At 41.1% G+C, this 18,904-nt stretch overlaps 1 protein-coding gene across 1 annotated transcript in view; it reads left to right on the top strand.

Annotated features, from left to right (window-relative positions):
- The first annotated feature begins 764 nt into the window (after window positions 1–764).
- EHD4 (EH domain containing 4) overlaps window positions 765–18,904 on the top strand; it is a 97,834-nt gene continuing 79,694 nt past the window's right edge. The window contains exons 1-2 of the mRNA XM_072622980.1: window positions 765–1,108; window positions 15,459–15,635. Coding sequence (XP_072479081.1) covers window positions 873–1,108; window positions 15,459–15,635 — 413 coding nt within the window. The 5' untranslated portion in view covers window positions 765–872. The remainder of the gene's footprint in view (window positions 1,109–15,458; window positions 15,636–18,904) is intronic.

Genomic DNA, 18,904 nt, shown 5'->3' with positions numbered 1-18,904 from the left:
TGTTTTGGAGGGTTTTTTGCTAGAAAAGAATCAATTAAAAAATTCATAATGAAGACAATGACCAATTTTCTATCACCATAGACGTCCAAGCAAGAAGAAATTAGATGACAGTGAGAGAAGTGAATTAAATATAAATCACAGTGTCAGTCAGCTCATATTTAATTAGCATTCCTTCTGTGCCTTGTGTCCCTCACCTTAAAGGCGAAAGGCTGTCCTGTAACCTTAAAACACACGCGTGTACAACTTACATGAACAGATAACTGTGTGTGTACACCACATATACACATATAGTTCATGTGTGTGTATATATTGTGCACTGTCGTTATTACATATGAGGAATGTTGTTCAATGGGCCACTTTGGAATGAAGCGACGTGCCTCGTACTGTCCCCGAGATGGTGAGACCCAAAGGCGCAACATCCCTAGGGTGACTGTAACAGGCTAGGTAAAAGTGAGCCTACAGTCCTGGACTCGTCCGGAAGCAAACACTCTCTAGCCAGGAGGGAGAGTCAAACCGTAGGTGACCTGGCAAGCCCAGTCCCAGAGCCACTGGGAAAGCGGGATGCCTGGCTCCCTCATGAATTATTCATGAGGAAGCTCCTCTCCATAGGCTGGTGGCGGGGAAAGCGCCCAACCAGGAAGGCCCCCAAGGGGAACCTCCCGAACAGAGAAGGTGAATCATGACGTAGCCCAGGCCGATTGGCCGGGGTCCCCAGGGGCGGGGACGGGGCTCGGGGCGGTGGCAGCGCGCGGGCGCCCCGTGGCTCATTCGCTCCGTCCAGCTGTCGGGTTCGCGCCGCGGCGTGCTGTGGGCTCGGGGTCTGGAGCGGAGCCTGGGCGGGGCCGGGACGGAGTCGGGCGGGCAGCGGCAGAATGTTCAGCTGGATGGGGCGGCAGGCGGGCGGCCGGGAGCGTCCCGGCGGGGCGGACCCGGTGCAGACGGTGACGGGCGGCCTGCGCTCGCTCTACCTGCGCAAGGTGCTGCCGCTGGAGGAGGCGTACCGCTTCCACGAGTTCCACTCGCCGGCGCTGGAGGACGCCGACTTCGACAACAAGCCCATGGTGCTGCTGGTGGGCCAGTACAGCACGGGCAAGACCACCTTCATCCGGTAACTGCCCTGCGCCCTGCGCTGCCCCCACCCCCAGCCCTGGCCGGCTGATTAATTCCCGGAATCCGTAACCCTGATCGCTTCTCGTGTCCTGCCTGAGCTCCTCCTCCCTGGGGATTCTTTACTGCTTTCCTCCCTTATTCCAGTCTCTCCCTCTTCTTTCAGGAATTTCTGAACCTTTTTTTGTGTCTACAACCCTTTGGCAGACTGGCCTATGGACACCCTTTCTGAGAATAATCCATAACTAAATGCACAGAATAAAAGCACAAGACACCAAAAGGAAACCACTTATGTTGAAATACAACAATGTATCTATATGTATCTAAATCTATTTACACACATAAATAGATCTCCTGCTCTATCCTGATTTCTGTCTCTCGCTCTTCTGCCTCTCTCTCTCTCCTGTCTGTCTACACCCCCCAGAATTTCCTCTTTTCCCCTCCTTTCCCCTCTCCTCCCTTACATGTTCTCTGTAAGTTCGGGCTTCCTACCCAGAACCAATTCTAAGTTTAGTGCCCCTTGGTGCTTTCATCTTAAGGTGCCGTTGGGAGTTACTCCAACAGTCCCAAGGAAAATGATCATCACCTGCTTACTAATCACCAGGCCAGGAAAGATGTACTAGTAGCTCCTGCCTTCCTTCCATGCCCATGTTATTCCTATAGCCCTATTTCCAGGGCTTTTTATCCCAAATTTGCCAAAAGTTTTGCCTCTAACTGCCCTAATAGAGTTGAATAAGAAGGGGTGGGACAAAATAAAAACAGCTCTCTGATTTACTAGGAGGACAGGGGACACTTGTGAGATTGGAGTAGACCGCATGAAGGTTTTAGGGTTATTTGATATGTTAATATAAAGGTGAGGGAAAGGAAGTAGATTAGAGGGTCTTGTCCCTATTGGACATAGGAATCAGAATCTTAGAAGTTAGAACTGTGGAAGGAACTTCAGACATCATATAATCTAATTCCTTCATTTTACAGAAGAGGAAACTTGAGTTCTAGAGAAGATAAGCCACAAACCCAAGTAGTAGTGGAGGTAGGATTTGAACTGGGGTCTTCTGACTAACGTTTGTATGTCTTTGACAATACCACATTCCATAGTAACAGCAATTTTGCTCCCTTAAACTTGCCTGCTCTCTGTAACTACAATTAATAGTAACAACTGACATTTCATATAGAACATTAAGGTTTAAAAGTGTTGTACATACGTTATCGCATTGGAGCACCTTCATAAGTTGTGACCTGTCTATGATCACACAACTATTATGGGCAGAGCTGGGACTTTGAACCCAAGCCTTCTTGATTACCTGTCTAAGTCTATCCACTAGGCCATGCTACCTTTCAATTTGTACTACAAATATTATTTCCATTTTATGGATGTGGAAACTGAGACCTAGAGAGGTAAATGATTTATCTAAGGTCACATGGCTAGGTAAGAATTAGAGGGGGGTTTCAAATCCAGGTCTCTGGAACCTTGAGTGCAGGGCTGTATCTAGTCCCTGTTTGCACTCACTTCTTGTTTGAGGGATGATCTGGAGTTTAGAACAAGGTAGTGAGAATAACCATGCCAGCTCTGCCCCCTGTTGTGGTAAATGGCAGTATTTCATTACTAGTTTCTGTTTCCTTAGGTGGGAAGTTTCCTTTTTATCCCTGACAACTGAGAACACGTATAATGCTTGCTGTTACTAAAACACAGCGACCCTGTGATTCAAGTCAGTAACTGCTTCAAAGGAAACTACAGATATTTCCAGCTTTTCATGTGAAATCATTTTCCTTAAAATGGTGTTTGATTTTTGAGGCAATTATTTTATTATAAAATGAATACCTCAACAAAACTTACTTCTTGAAATCTTAAATCTTGAAAAAAGATTTGTTTTCTTTCGCTCGGTAGGGTTTGTCTTGAAACATAGTTACTGAACATTTATACTTTGGTTCCAGTTTTCCTAGGACAAAAAAGAAATGGTTTAGAAACCACTTTGTAAATGTTACAAATTCTACAGGGATTTGAGAGAAAGTTGTATCCATATTTGGCTCCGTGTCACGTCTATTTAGACAATGACCTCTTTTTCTCTGCCCAAGTAGCCTGAATAGTTCCTATAAATGTAGAAAAATATAGTCATTATTAGTATAGGACATTTGTGTGTTGGATGCAAGGATATGTATTTATGTAGGTGTGGATATTCGTGTGTGTGTGTATATATATGTGTGTGTGTGTATATAATATATACATACACATAATATTTTTGGTTTGGGCTGTACCAGTGTAGTGCAGGATGCTCTTGGTGAGAAACATTTTCCATCCGTGCAGGTCAGAAGATTTGCCCAGAGCACTAAGAGATAAAGTGACTTATCCAGGGTCAGAAAGCCAATGTTAGAGGCCCAACTTAAGCCCAGGTTTCATTGACTTGAAGGCCAGCTGTCTCTCCAGTGCTCCCCACTTCTCCATCTGTAAAATGGAGATAAGAATGACCTACCTCACAGTGCTTTTGTAAGGAAAGTGCTTTGTAAATCTTAAAAGACTCTATTAGTGTATTTATGCCAGTGACATAAATGAAATGTTGTAATGAAATTAGAATTCAAATTGTGTGTTCTAAGAAAAGGGAGTCTGGAGAAGATCAACCAGGGTGGTGAAGGTTCTGGGGATCTTCATGCAATACATGCTTAGAGGCAGCGAAGTGAGAGCGATAAGCCTGGAGTCAGGAAGACCTGAGTTGGAATCCTGCCTCAGGTACTAAGTAGCTGTGTGATTCTAGACAAGCCACTGAACCTCTTTCAACCTCTCCTTCCTCAGTGGGGATCATAAGAACACCTGCCTCCTAGGGCTGGTTGCTTGAGGATAAATGCTATATAAATAAGTTACTATTGAAGTACATAGGGATGTTTAACCTGGAGGGAGGGAGGGAGGGAGAGAGAGAGAGAGAGAGAGAGTGTGAGAGAGAGAGAGAGTGTGTGTGTGTGTGTGTGTGTGTGTGTGTGTGTGTGTGTGTGTGTGTGTGGATTGGGGGTGGGAGGAATCAGACAGGGGAACTGAGCTGGGGAGACAGAACTGCCATGTTGGAAGAAGGAAAAGCAGTGTACACAGTACAGTGTACAGGCTGCGGAGAAACAGATTTTTTTTTCACATCAGGAAAAGCTCTCTAACAATTGGTACTCCCAAAATAGAATAGACTACTTCCAGAGGTAACAAGGGCCTCCTTGTTATAGGTCTTCAAGTAAAGGCTGCATCACCCCTGGATGGGGGTGAGAGAGGTGATTTTTATTCAGCTACAGATTGAATCAGATGGCCCCTAATGGCCCTTTCAACTTCGAAATTCTCTGGAAAGAGTATTTTTGGACAACAAATTTGTCCCATTAAACTTTGTGGGAGGGCATGAATGAGCTATGTACAAGATTTTTTTTTTTTGGAAAGGGATAGAAGGGATACTTTTAAATCTATTTTTAAATTTATATATTATGTTCTCTACCAGAAATCTCAACTTGAAAGGTAGCAAATTAATTTTACATTGGAGGACTCAGTTACATTGAGCATCTTTCAGATTCACAAGTAATAAACCTTATGATAAGTGACCGACACTGAAGTGGGTGATGGGCATTCCATGACATTTATAGATAAAAGGCACAATATAAGTATATAGTATATAATGATAGTACCCCAGATATTACTTGTTCAGAGGAGTTGGTGTTGTTATACTGGTTTGTTTTTGTCATTATGACTTGTATGTGCTCTTATTAATCATTTATTAAACTAACATGAAGCTTTACAAACTTGAAGATGACGCATTGCATTCTTAGTCAGCTACAGTCCAAGTAACAAACAAGAAATATGAGAAAAGCCCTAAAAAGGGATGAATGAATTTCAGTGGAAATAGAGTTGGTTTAAATGTTGGTGTGTCATCATTTTGGGAGTATCCTTCCTGCTTTGTCATTTGGAGAACAATTTTCATTAACAGAGTTTATTAAAGAAGTTGTTCAGTCCTGTCTGACTCTTCCTGATCCCACTTGAGGTTTTCTTGGAAAAGATACTGGAGTGGTTTGCCATTTACTTCTCCAGCTTATTTTACAGATGAGGAAACTGAGGGAAATAGAGGGTAAGTGACTTGCCCAGGGTCACACAGCCAGTAAGTGTCTGAGGCTAGATTTGAATTCAGGAAGATGCTTCTGGGCAAGTCATTTAAGCACTGTCTGCCTTAGTTTCTTTACTGTAAAATCAGTGCACCTACTTCCTAGGGTTGTTGTGAGGATCAAATGAGATATTTTTAAGTGCCTAGCACATAGTAGGTGCTTAATAAATGCTTCTTCCCAACTCTTACCCTAAATAACCTTGTAATTAGGCAAGATAAGCTCAAGTAGTTGGATCAGTAAGCAGGATGGAGAAAAGTTTTGTTAGGATAGGGAAGATTTCAGTTTGGTTTGAAAATAGAAAAGAATTAGAAGAAAAAGAATTTTAACTCTTTGGAGAAGAGGTATCATAAATGAGAGCCTCAGTAGGGTCAGAAGTGTGATTGCTGGATTTGGAGTCCGGAGACATGAATTTTTTTAATCCTCGCTCCGTCACTTGGTTTCATGACCTTAGCTTAAGTGATTTCGCTTAATTGTTCTGTGTCATGGTTTCCTCATCTGTAAAATGAAGAGGTTAGACTGGACATCTTAGTGCTCTAAGCAGCTCCCAAAGACTTACATTATAGAGAAAGGACAAACTTGCTTTTGTATAAGGAGGTTCCTTACTTGGGAATTTCCTACACCAAAGAAATCACAGATCAAGTCCCTATCCCAATTTTACAGATGAGAAAATGAAGGTTTTCTATCAGGCTGGTAAAGAAGACAAAAGAGGAAAATGACAAATGTTGAAGGGGCTGTGGAAAAACGATGACTCTAGTGCGCTCTTGGTAGAACTATGAATGGATCCATTCTGGAAAGCAAGTTGGAACTGTGCCCAGAAAGTTACCAGACTTTTGATCAAGCAACTGTACTTCCAGGCCTGTACCCCAAAGAAATCAAAAAAAGAGCGAAAGGACCTATAAGTACCAAAAGATAGTAGCACTTTTCATGGTAGCCCAGAACTAGAAACTGAGAGGCTGTCCTATTGGGGAACGGCATATGAATATAATGGAATGTTATCGCATCATGAGAAATGATGGGACAGATGGAAAATGGGATGGCCTTCATGAACTGATAAAGATCCAAATGAGCAAGACTGAGAGAACAGTTTAGACGAAGATGATGATATTCTAAAGGAAAGCAACTTGGATAAACTTCAGAGCTCTGATCAATGCCATGATAATCCACGTGGCCAAAAGAATGAAAATTAAACCTGTCCCTCACCTGCCATAAAGGTGAAGACCCAGTCGGGGTGTCTGGCCACTTGGCCAGTGTGCTTTCCTTTTCTCGAGAGTTTTAAACATAGAATTGACCTTAGAATTTATTCAAGTCAGCATTCTTCATAGCAACATCTCACCTGACTTAGCTGAAGGGAAAAATAAATAGGAAAGACTTTGTGTAGCCAGCTTCTTAGGACGATATGAGAACTATTCCAGTGCTGATGACTGATGTGACTGTTCACTTTTTCAGTGACTTCAGGAAGATTGCAGTTTTCAAAGTGGGTGAGATACATTGAACTGAGGTTCTTTTCATTACCTCATCCCGTATTTGAGAGAAAATACTCACTGAACAAATAGAGTTTTTTTTTTTTATCATAAAGCAAAAAAATTTTAAAGTCTTTCTAGAGTGAAAGAGCCATAGTTGTAAATCAGGAAAGAAACCTTTCATGTATCTCTTTACTTCAGACTTATTCCTTGAGTCTGGTGGCATTAGATTAAGGCTACTCAGGCTAGGCTGATATCAAACTTCTACAAGACTGCATTGAACTTGGACTCTATTTCCCTATTTCTAACTTAGAACTCAGATTTGTATCTTTTGTACCGCTAGCTGGACTTTGGACCATTGCTAGAATTGAAAGCTGCCTCTGAAAACCAGCTTAAAATCAGGAACAAGAAGCAGAAGCTTCAACTCAGCATGCATATATATATGAGTAAATTGATGTGTCTGCAAATTATGAGATTAAATTCCTTATCCTTCCTTTAACAAGGTTTCCTCGAACCCTTGTGGCAGGCAGTGTCATAGAGACCCCTTGGACTTAAAGTTTGCAGCTTTGGGCTAGCCTGGGAGACAAGCAAACAAAAATTCTTTTGTCTTTTCTCTGGAGCTGAGTGCTTGGCAGGTTTTAGTACTTCTTTGTCTTAAAAGTCCTTTGGTTTTTGTAAGTTGAAATTATACGCTTGTTTCTTTGAGAAGCAAGGCAGATTTAAGACAAAAATCAGCAATTAATACCTTGTGGGGTTGTTTGTAGTAGTCTGGGTATTGCTACTCTCAAAATGACATGTTTTCTAAGATGTCTCTTTACAAGTGTTTATAAACTTAGCAAAGGCTGGAAAAGAACAGAAAAAAATGAAAAAGGTACCTGCATGGAGTGGATAGAGGCCTGCCCTCCCACATCAGGAGACCTGAGCTTGAACTGCCATCTGGGACACTCCCTAGATACCTGATCATGGGCAAGTTTTCCCCTCTGAACCAGAGTTTTCTTATCTATAAGACTTACATCAGATACAAGGTTCATGTAAGGAAAGCAGCCTGGAACTTTAAAGTGCTTTGTGTGAGTTTTTATTAATATTATAATGAAACTGTCACTATGTAAAATTGAAAAATAAAGGGTAGCAGGTATCTTCAAAAGTTAACTAATGGCCGAAAACGTAAATGTGAGTAGTTAAAGTGGGGAAGGGGAAAAGGCTTAAACTATTCATGATGAGGGCCGAAAAGGATAGGAGAAACTGGCACCTTGAAACGTAACAGTGTCCCATGAATTCTTCCTGAATGGCAGTCAGGAAGGCCTCTTGTGCTGGGTCATTGATGGCCTCAATAGCCACAGCAGCTTCACAGCACCACATGCCCGTTATTACCCCTGCGGTCAGGTAGGTGGGGGTGATGCTAGATGGTTCCCAGCACATGGGAATTCAACATGGAAAAGTGGAAAGAGCATTGGATTTGAAGACAGAGGATCATGGATTACAGAACTGCTTCTGCTATTTTACCTGTGTGACCTTGACCAAGTGACTTACATCTGAGAGGGGACAGATCATTTTAAAAAATATATTTATTTTTAGTTTTCAGCATTCAGTTCCACAAGGTTTTGAGTTTTAAATTTTCTCCCCTTCCCTCTCCTCCGTCCTCCCCAAGATGATATGCATTCTGATACAGGTTCTACATATATATATGTATAGATATAGATATATGTAGATATTGATATTAAAATTTTCACATGAATCATGTTATATAGGTGAATTATAACCAATGGACTGAACCACAAGCAAGAAGAAAAATAAAACAAAAGAGAGAGAGACAGCAAATGGTATACTTCCATCTGCATTCAGACTCCATCGCTCTTTCTCTGGATGTGGCAGCATTTTCCATCATGAGTCTTTTGGAGTTGTCTTAGAACCTTGCATTGCCAAGAAGCGCTAAGGCTGTCAAAGTCAGTCATTGAACAGTGTGGCTGTTACTGTGTACTACTTTCTCCTGGTTCTGCTCATTTCATTCAACTTCAGTTCATATTAAGTCTTTTCAAGTTTTCCTGAAGTCTGCCTGCTCATCATTTCACATAACACAATAGTATTCCATTACGTTCATATACTACAACTTATTCAGACATTCTCCAGTTGATGGGCATCCCCTCAATTTCCACTTCTTCTTTGCCATCACAAAAAGAACTGCTATCAGTATTTTTGTACATGTGGCTCCTTTTCCCATTTTTATAATATCTTTGGGATGCAGATCTAGAAGTGGTAATGCTGGGTCAAAGGTTATGCACATTGTTATTGTCCTTTGGGTATAGTTCCAAACTGCTCTCCAGAATGGTTGGATCAGTTCACAACTCCACCAACAATGCATTAATGTTCCAATTTTACCACAACAGGGAGAGATCATTTTTAACTGAAATAATCATGAAAGGCTTCATGAAGAAAGTAGTATTTGAATTGGGCCTTCCTGGTAGAATTTCAGTAGCCAGGCCATTGAGAGAGGACATTTCATGCAGAGAGTAGCAAGGATGGAAAATGTGATGTGCTTAGATGAGTAGGGAGAGAGAAGAAAGCAAATTTGAGGAGAGCAGAAGGCGGGTGGGGAGAATAATGGGAGCGTAGGGCATGAGGATCAACATGGGCCACCTTGGGAGGAGCCTTGAATACCAGGCTAAAGAATTTTAGGGCCTGTGAAAGGGTTGGTTAGTTGGTTTTTTGGTAGAGGGGTGAGAATGATATAGTCTGTTCCTTAGGAAAATGAATCTGGTAGCAACATTCAGGATAGATTAGAGCGGAGAGAGACCAAAGAGAAGGTCAGCTAGGAGATTGTTATAGTTATCCAGGCATGAGATAATCAAGGCCTGAATCAACGTGGTACCAATAGGGATAGAAAGGAGAATCAAGTGATTACAAAGGATGAAATGGAACCTAATGACTGGATAGAGAAAGCAAATAAGAGAGAAGAGTAAAAAAAAACCCCAAAAACTTGTGCTTTCAAGCTTTTGTGACTTAGAGAGGAGAGGGAGCCCCTAGAGGGAGGGGCATAGTTTCTTCTCGGTATTGCTCTGTGCCCAGCATATAGTAGGCACATGATATACTTTTTGCTGAACTAATTAACAGAAATAAGGAAGTTGGGGGGAAAGATTATAAGTTTGATTTTGATACGTTCCATTTCAGTTGAGACACAATGGGGAAAGTGATTGCTGAGCCACTGGAAATAACAACGAAATTCAGGAGAGGGATCCTGGCTGGAGTCATCTGCAGAGTTGGTGACTGAAACTATATGAAGAGTTGCATGAAAATATTAACTAGATTCTCCAATTAGAACATTTGTTGTCAACCTAAAGATTAAAAGTGGAAGGATGGCACTCTGTGCTAAAGTAGAACTCTCCTAATAAAATTTGGGAGCCCTGACCATGACATACAAACATTAGAGTTGGTGCCATCTGTGTACCTCCTGTGATCATGGTCCAGTGCTATTTGAAGGCAGTTGAACACACAAACAGGAAGGCTTTTTCAAAGCCAAGACACTTTTTGGTTCCTTAAATTGAATTTCTTTGTGACTGTTCTTGGGTTTCTTGAGCAAGTACTATATGAAAAACCAAGTTGTTAGACTGGCAAATGTGCCCCTCTTCTGCCCCTCCCCCATGGTGATATAGGAATTCTGGTTTGTTCATGTTATATTTTTCTACTCTATCCTTAATTAAACCAATTCTACTAGTGCTCATAGTATCAGTCAAAGTTTGCCATGATGGTCATTTCAAAATTTATTAAAAAAAACAACACCGCAAAACAAAATCCTACACCGTGACCCCTCTGCCCAAAAAATAACAGCCTGGCCCAGGGTTCCAGCATTTTGGTTCTTGTCAGGCAAAATAATACTTTTCTAGTGAAACTTGCTTGTAAAGTTTGGAGTTAGTACAGATCAAACCTGTTTGAATGGCAAGATATAGTTTACAATTTCAGACTTCAGTATTGTAATGATTTTTTTAAAAAAAGGCTTTTTTTGTGCTTTCTGTTTTTTGTTTCTCCTCCCTTCCCCCCTCCCCATTCCCCAGATATGTCCCATTTCCCTTCCTGCCCCAAGGAATCCTCACATTCTCATAAAGAAAAAACTTAGAACTGACTTACGCAGAGACTGTATGTGATGGTGACTTTTCCTCATTAGGATTACCTTGTCACATTAACATCTCAGGACCTTCTTCCTTTTTTTAATGGTCAAGTCACCCATGGATTCTTGAAGTAAACTGCATATGCTCAACTGTAATGAATCCTGGAAATTATCATTTTGACAAGGGCTGTGATAAAGTTTACCTTTTCACCTTCTATTACAAAACAGGAGTTCACTAAGCAAATTAATAACTTAAGCAAAATAATTATCTAATGATTTTAAGTTTAAAAGGGACCTTAGAGATCACAGCATTCATTTCTTTCATTTTGTAATCATTTAAGAAAAGCTTGATCAACTTTCTTAAGATAAAAGAAGTTTATTGGCACCCCAAGGCATCAATCAGTTGGAGTAAATTCTGACTTTGAGCTGTTTTTATTAGATCAGAGTAAAACATTTACAAATATGAGGGTAAGACAATCCTGATTGGTAGATCTTTTCATTAAAGAGGTGAAATTAGTGTTTCCTTACCTCCTCCCTATTAAAGCATCATTGGGAGATAGGCTTAATTGACTTTTATAAAGTCATCTTGCTGGGGCAATATTTTTATTTCTTTTCAGTTCAGCATACATTAATTAAATGCCCACTATGTGGAAAGGAGGGGCAGCTAAGTAATAAAGTGGATGGAGTGCCAGGCCTGGAGTCAGGAAGACCTGAGTTCAAATGTGATCTCAGATACTTACTGGCAGTGTGACCCTGGGCAAGTCACTTAACCCTGTTTCCTTCAGTTCCTCAGCCTGTAAAATGAGCAGGAGAAGGCAGTGGCAAACCACTCCAGTATCTTTGCCAAGAAAACCCCCAGGGGCATCACGAAGAGTCAGACACAACTACAAAATGATTCAACAACAGCAAATGTGGAAGGGACTGTGCTATGTACTCTCATGAAAAATGGTATAACTGCCAACCCTATACAGTCTAATAGGGTGGGTGTGGCAGGTACACATTTATGCTTGGTACCTGGTAGACTGTCATAAGAGCTAAGGAGAGATTCAGAGAATGTGCTTTAGGAAATTTTGATGGGGGGAGAGATTACCTTCACCTGAGGAGTAGAGACTTCTTGGAGGAGATGGTACCTGAGCTAGTCCTTGAAGAAAGAATTTTAGTAGGTAGAAGTGAACAAGGCACAGGGGAGAGCCTGCACAAATCCATGGGGGCAAAAAGGAACAGGCTCAGGTCAAGGACGAGCTAATATTTTAGTCTGGTCAGTGGGCAGAGTGCATGAAGACCCGAGTGTTTGGGTTTTTTTGTCTTTGTAACCCAAAGGGCGTAACACCAGTGCTTGACACATAGGAGGTACTTAATAAGTGTTGTGTGGAATTGAATTAAATTGGAATCAGGATAGAAAGGTAGGTTGGAGGCAGATGGTAGAGACCTTGGGGTAGAGGATCCTGAGGAGGTTGCATTTTATCCCAGAGGCAGGTTGGGAGCCTCTGGAGATTTTTGTACAGTTCATGCCATTTTCACTTTGGTGGCACTCATTTCCATGCATACAATCTGTGCATTACTTAGAAACAATGCATCTATTCATTAAAGCAGTTCTGGGAGGATTTATAAAAAATCTTAGCTGTTCCTATTTCTTTGTGTACTCAAAAGTCATAATATTTCATTTTTTAAAAATCTATAATTCATGTTTTCCACTGTTATAGACTGATACTCCCCCCCCCCCCCCACCAGCCCAGTTATTCCACCAGTCCAGTTTATTTGGACTGTGATTTAGATTAGAGTTTCAGAAGATCATCTGATGATACAGTAGAGATCCCAGCATACAAGAGTCTGGCTTAAGAGGACTCTTTATGCCTGGTTATCCCAGCTAGAAATGCATAGAATCTCAGCTTTTGAATGGCCTTCAGAAGTCATATAGCTCAGTCTGAACAAAAGTCCCCTCTCCACCCTAAACAGTACACTGATGTCCATCCAGCTTCCTCCATGGCGGTGGGTCAAGTCCATCTTAGGTTACATACAAAAGCACTTCTACCTCAGATGATTGTCTAATGCAAGAATGAGTGACTAAGTGAAATTGCATCGTTTCCTTCCTTAGAGATCTTTAAATAGAATCAGCAGTTTTCTGGGTGCCAACCCAGCATTAAGTCTGCCTAGAGCTCATCGTTGTGGTTCAGTTGTTTCAGTCATGTCCTACTCTTCATGACCCCATTTGGGGTTTTCTTGGCAGAGATACTGGAGTAGTTTGCCATTTCCTTTTCCAGCTCATGTTACAGATGAGGAAATTGAGGCCCACAGGGTGAAGTGACTTGTCCAGGGTCACACAGCTAGAAAGTGTCTGAGACTGGATTTGAACTCAGGAAGAAGTATGTTCTTAACTCCAGGACTAGCGTTCTGTGCCCTATGGCGCCACCTGGCTGCCTGTACTACATGACTTCTTAAGACTGGTGATCCTGGCCCACTGTCTTCTGAGCCACGTTCCCACATTCGTTTCCCAATGTGCCCAGACACAATGAGAGTTTCTTAGCATTTAGATTGAACTGTAATTGGGGCTTTGTGAAGGCAGGAAGGAATGATGTGTAGTTCTTCTTTAGGGTTTTGAATTTCATCTCAGTTTTATCCCACAGGCAATACATTCCAAGAGGTTTTTTCTCCCCTCTTGTCCCCCCCACCATAGCTGCTCTTATTTGTGGAGGAAGAAGGTGGGTCAGAAAGGAAGAGAGAGAAAAATCAGTCTTCCTGGGTTTTTTTCCCTCCTCACCCTGAAGCCTGCCTCTGTGTGTGTGTATAAATATAGGTATACATATCTGTATATAAAAGGTGTGTCCCAAAAGTCTTAGTGCAAGTTTAAGCTGCTAAAGCACTAGGACTTTTGGGATACACTGTACTTTGGAAAAGAATCACCCCAAGTGGAAGATCATTAGAATAGGTACATTTTTTCAAAAATGCTTTTTATTTTCATATCCTATTAATATCCAGATATACCCCTTCTTATTTCCTCTCCCCTCCCTAGTGAAACCTCCCTTGTAAAAAAGATTTTAAAAAAGGAAAAAAGAATTAGTTCAGCAAAATAAACCGACACATCAGCTGTATATGACAGTCTGTACAATTGTCCCAAGAATGGGTAGGTCTTAAGCATGTTAGCCAATCAGTGATCAGGGCACAACGGTCACTTGGTAGAGACCATTTTTGCTTCTTATTCTGTTACTGCACATCCCTTCACCGTTCTCAGTAGGAACCTAGAATGAGACTTTCTTTGACCAGTTTAGTATAATGCAAAGACCATTCATTAAACCTGCAGACCAAAGAGAGGAATGAGGATTGATGTCCTAACTTCATTACTTAAAATTTGAATGATCCTGAGCTAAACTCTGAGCTTCAGTGTTCTCATCTACAAAATGGAAATGTTAATCCTTGGACTACCTACCTCCCAGGATGGTTATAAGGAAAGTACACAGTCAATTGTATATAGATGGGAACTGAACCCGTGATTACATTGGCAAAGGGAACCCAAAGATGTGGGAACTCTGCCAGTCCCAATTGGTAATTTCTATGCAGTTTCTAGTCTGAGAAGGTTAAACAACTAGCACGTGAGAGGTTAAGTAACTTGTTCAGGGATCACATAGCCACTGTGTCTGAAGCAAGTCTCTGACTCTTTTCTGTCATTATATTTTCTGTCCATTATATGACTCAGAACTATAAAGTGTCATGTAAATGTGAGTTGCTGTTAATGTTGCTGTTACTAATTATCATTGTTGGATATAGTGGTCTGTGACACCTCGTCTCAATCTTTCCTTGTCCCTTCCTACTTAATTTTTGTGGACATGTCCTTTCCTGCTACCACTGGCTCCGGGGATACTGCAACAAATTAAGAAACATGTAAGTGAGCCAGTAAGTAGAAAAATATTGGAAGCCCTGGCGTAATTTATTGTCAATTTCAAGAAAACAATACATCTCCCAGAATGAATTCCACTTTCTGTTTATAGCCTGATGTGCCAACAGAAGTACCTACTAATGTGGCACTCCATGCTAGAAAAAAGCAAACAGGTCTGTCAATAGTTTGACCATTCCTACCCAGAAACTGGATACAAGCCAAATAGAGAAATTTTAAACTCTGATGATTCTTTGTTAGAAGATGGTGAAATAGCAAACATTTTCCTTTCTTGCAAGGTTGTTTCTGGCTTTTCATCTTTGTAAAATGGTCAGACCTTGGGCAAGTCATTTAACCTGGTTTGCCTCAGTTTCCTCATCTGTAAAATGAGTTGAAGAAGGAAATGGCAGACCATTTCAGTATCTCTGCCAAGACAGCCCCAAATGGGGTCACAGGGAGTCAGGACACGACACAACAAACAACAAAAAATGGTCATAATTGTAACGAGGATGAGATGAACAGGTTCTATTTTCCTCCTAGAGCATCACTATTCAGTGTGTACTTCCTTAGTTCTCCAGCGACTCTGCCACAAGGATCCTTTTGCCTTTCTCTCTCTTCCCATTCCTCTTATCCCCAGGAGGACGCTTAGTTCACCTAACTGTGGCAGACTTATCCTCTTCAAGCCCCATCCCTCAAAATGAATTTGCTCTACATACCAGAATCCTTAATTCCAGGAAGCTTTTTGGCCTCCTGCTTTGTGCCGCAAGTTCATCTTTTTTTTTTTCTCCTACTTCCTTTTCTCTATTAGGTACTTGCTGGAGCAGGATTTTCCAGGTATGCGGATTGGTCCAGAACCCACAACAGATTCTTTTATTGCTGTAATGTATGGAGAAACTGAGGGCAGCACCCCTGGAAATGCGTTAGTTGTGGACCCCAAAAAGCCATTCCGAAAACTTAGTCGCTTTGGAAATGCATTCCTGAACCGGTAAGGAAGATTTCATTATGTGTTTTGCTATGTTTATCTTAAGGAAGAAGATTCATTTCTTCTGAATTGCAACCGACTACATAAAATACTAGAGTTAGATTTAGTCAGTAGAGCAATGTATATCAGATTTGAGTAGCCAGGATTAACTAACAGATATTCATGTGGAAAAAAAAAGAGCTTTTAGTTGACTCCAAGTTTAATACGAGCCCACAGTCATAACTATCTACCAAGCACCCTACCCCCGCCACCAAACAAAACTAAATACTCTAATGTAGGCCCCATTAATAAGAGAATTATTAGAAGTAGAGCATCCGTATGCCAGAAGTTAATATCGCTATTGTATTCTGTATCAGGCAGACCACATCTGTAATATCCTATTCCATTATGACTGCCACATTTTAAGAACAGTAGTGTTGAACTGAAGTGTGGTGAGAAAAAGGTTGCCAGAAAGTTGAAAGTTTATATTGCGAATACTTCAAACAACTGGGGATGTTTAACCTGGCTAAGAGAGAGCCTAAGGAAGAATGTGGTAGTGGTCTTAAATACGTGAAGAACTGACTATTACAAGCTAGAGAAATTAGATTTAGGTTGTATAGTCACAGAACTTCCAGTGGGTGGAAGTTAACAGGAAGCATATTTATGCTTAGTAAGAAAGACCTTTCAAATCAGAACCATCCAGAAATGGAAATGTGCTGCCTTGCTAAGGAATGAGCCTTTAGTCACTTACAGGTGCTGTCCGTTCTCAGAAGGGTGCTGTAGAATGGAGCTGAGTAGGAGGTTGTGTTCATTCATCTCCCAAGGTTTCTAAAATCTCAATGATCTCTGGGTTGATTTATGCATTACCGGTTTCTTTCAAGCATTATTCTCCTTCCTCACCCCAATACATACCCCTTTAAAACACTTTTGTTTAACATATAAAATAATTTCAGAACACAAAAAAAATAAGGAATTTTAATACTAGCCACTGGTCAATGTTCTTTGGGGGAGATGTATGGAATCATCTGAAAATTTAATATATATGTGTTATTACTATGAGAGTCAGTGTGACATAGTGGACAGAGAAGTGTCCTTAACCTTCGTTCAAGTCCTGCTGCTGGCATATATGAGCTCTGTGACCCTGGGCACCTTGCCTAACCTCTCATTACTATGGGCAACTCTTGAAGACAACGGTTCTTATCCTTTTCTGTGTTACTCTTTGTCAGTCTGGTGATGCCTCTGGACTCCTCAGAATAATCTTTCAAAAAATTGAAGGAAATGCTAAATTTCATTTTGAGGTTAGTGAAAATAAAAAATATAATATTTTCCCCATCCAGATCTTGAAATCTGCCCACAATCTCCCTGGGGATCCATGGACCCCAGGTTAAGTACTGCAGCTCTAGGTCTATAGATCTTGGAGTAACTGCATTTGGTAGGAGTTTCTTCACCTGGGAGTTCCCTATATCAATGATTTAGATTGTGAGCTCCTTGAGGTCAGGGACTGTCTTTTGCCCAGAGTTTAGCACAGTGTCTGGTACACAGTAAATATTTAATAAATGCTTATTGATGAACTGACTTAAAATCACAGGTCCAGTCCAAGTCCTTAAGCTCCTTATTTTATTATTACTGATGAAGAAAAAGTGGACAGCAGATCTTGGGGGAAAAGGAAGGAGCTAATTGTGGAAACTCTGACATGCCACTCCCTCCTCCCCATACCTATTATCCTTCTCCCTCCTTTTTCCTTCATAATCTTTTCCTGCCCCTTGTTATTCTCTGCCCTCACTTTTCTCTCCTTCTGTCCTTCTCACCTGCTCCCCCTTCTCTGCTTTGAGAGTAAGCAGAGCAGGAAGACATGTGCATAAAAAACTTAGGAAAAGGGAAGTAGTCAGTCAGTCAGTTAACAAGCATGTGCCCACCACAGTCCAGGCATGGTACTAAGAGCTGGGGATACAAAGAAAGAAAAAAGACAGTCTTTACCCTGGAGGAGCTCACATTCTAATGGGGAGCAGACTTAGAGCTGGCAGAAGGCCTGAAATGCTACGTCTCCTTTCTCAGCGTCTTTCAGAATAAGAGGAGATGCTCATAAATTTGGGGAGGCTCCAGTATTGCTGTGCCCCAAAGCAGAGAGGGATGAACTAGATGACCTCTCCAAGTCTCTTTCATTTCCATAAAGACAAAACCTTAAACATTTAATGAAGTGTCTTGAGTCAATGGAAATTCAGTTACCAAGAATGTGGATTTCCCACTGTTGTTATTAGATTTGGAATTTTATTAGTGCCTTGCATGGTTTCACACGTATGCTTGATGGCACACTGCTTGCCTTCTCAGTGAGGATGGGGGGGGGAGGAGAATTTGGAATTCAAAATTTTAAAAGAAAAGAATGTTTAAACTAATAAATTGAAACGTTAAAAAAATAAAATTATATTAAAAATATACCAAGGTGTAAATACTTTCTGAAAGGCTTGTTTTGTTTTTTTTTACCTTCCCATTGTCATTCAGAGAAAACATTCAGACAATTTGGCAAGCTGTGCTAAATTAAAACATAAGGAAGCTGGAAAGTCAGAGATAATGAATTACACTCTCATTATAGAAAATGGTTTGCAGATCATTGTGTCCGGTAATATAGTCAGCCTGGTGAGGATGAGCTTTGGAGGCTGTGGATGAGTAAGTGACCATGGGGCAAAGCTGTTTGTGCAACACATATTCCCTTATCTCTTTAAAGTTTGATGGGGCATTACACCCACTGGGCCTGGGAGCAGAGTTCCTCTCCCACATGACACAAGAATTTGCTGATGGGCAGCACCTGTGTCACTCAAGAATCAAAGTACTTACACCATGGTAACGATGGTCCTAAGATGAACTGGTTTCATTGTGTCCCTCATCTTTCCCTAGCATTCACCATAAAACAGTGGTATTTCATATTCATATTGAATGAATGAATGAATGACAAAGCATTTAGTAAGTACTTGCTGTGTGCCAACACTATGTTAAGGGATGGCAGTACAAATAGAAAAATCAAGGTGGTCTGTTCTCTGGGGGAATCATGTTTTAACTGAGAGAGACAACACTTAAGTTCAGCTACAGGACAGATAGCAAGGCCAAGGGTTCCTTAGACAGTGTCACTAGGTCAAATGACATTGCTGAGAGTCTGAAGGTCATTGGGGCAGGGCAGATGGCAAGGTATGCTAATCCTCTCTTTCATGGGAAGGAATAGAGTTGGAAACTCCTGTCTCATTCAGACTGTGTATAAATTGTACATTGACCTGATAAGGGATTGATTATATTAGATTTGG

Source organism: Notamacropus eugenii, chromosome 7, assembly GCF_028372415.1.
Source record: "Notamacropus eugenii isolate mMacEug1 chromosome 7, mMacEug1.pri_v2, whole genome shotgun sequence".
NCBI lineage: Eukaryota > Metazoa > Chordata > Mammalia > Diprotodontia > Macropodidae > Notamacropus > Notamacropus eugenii.
The sequence above is the reverse complement of the archived record's forward strand: the minus strand, read 5'-3'. Positions and strand labels throughout refer to the sequence as shown.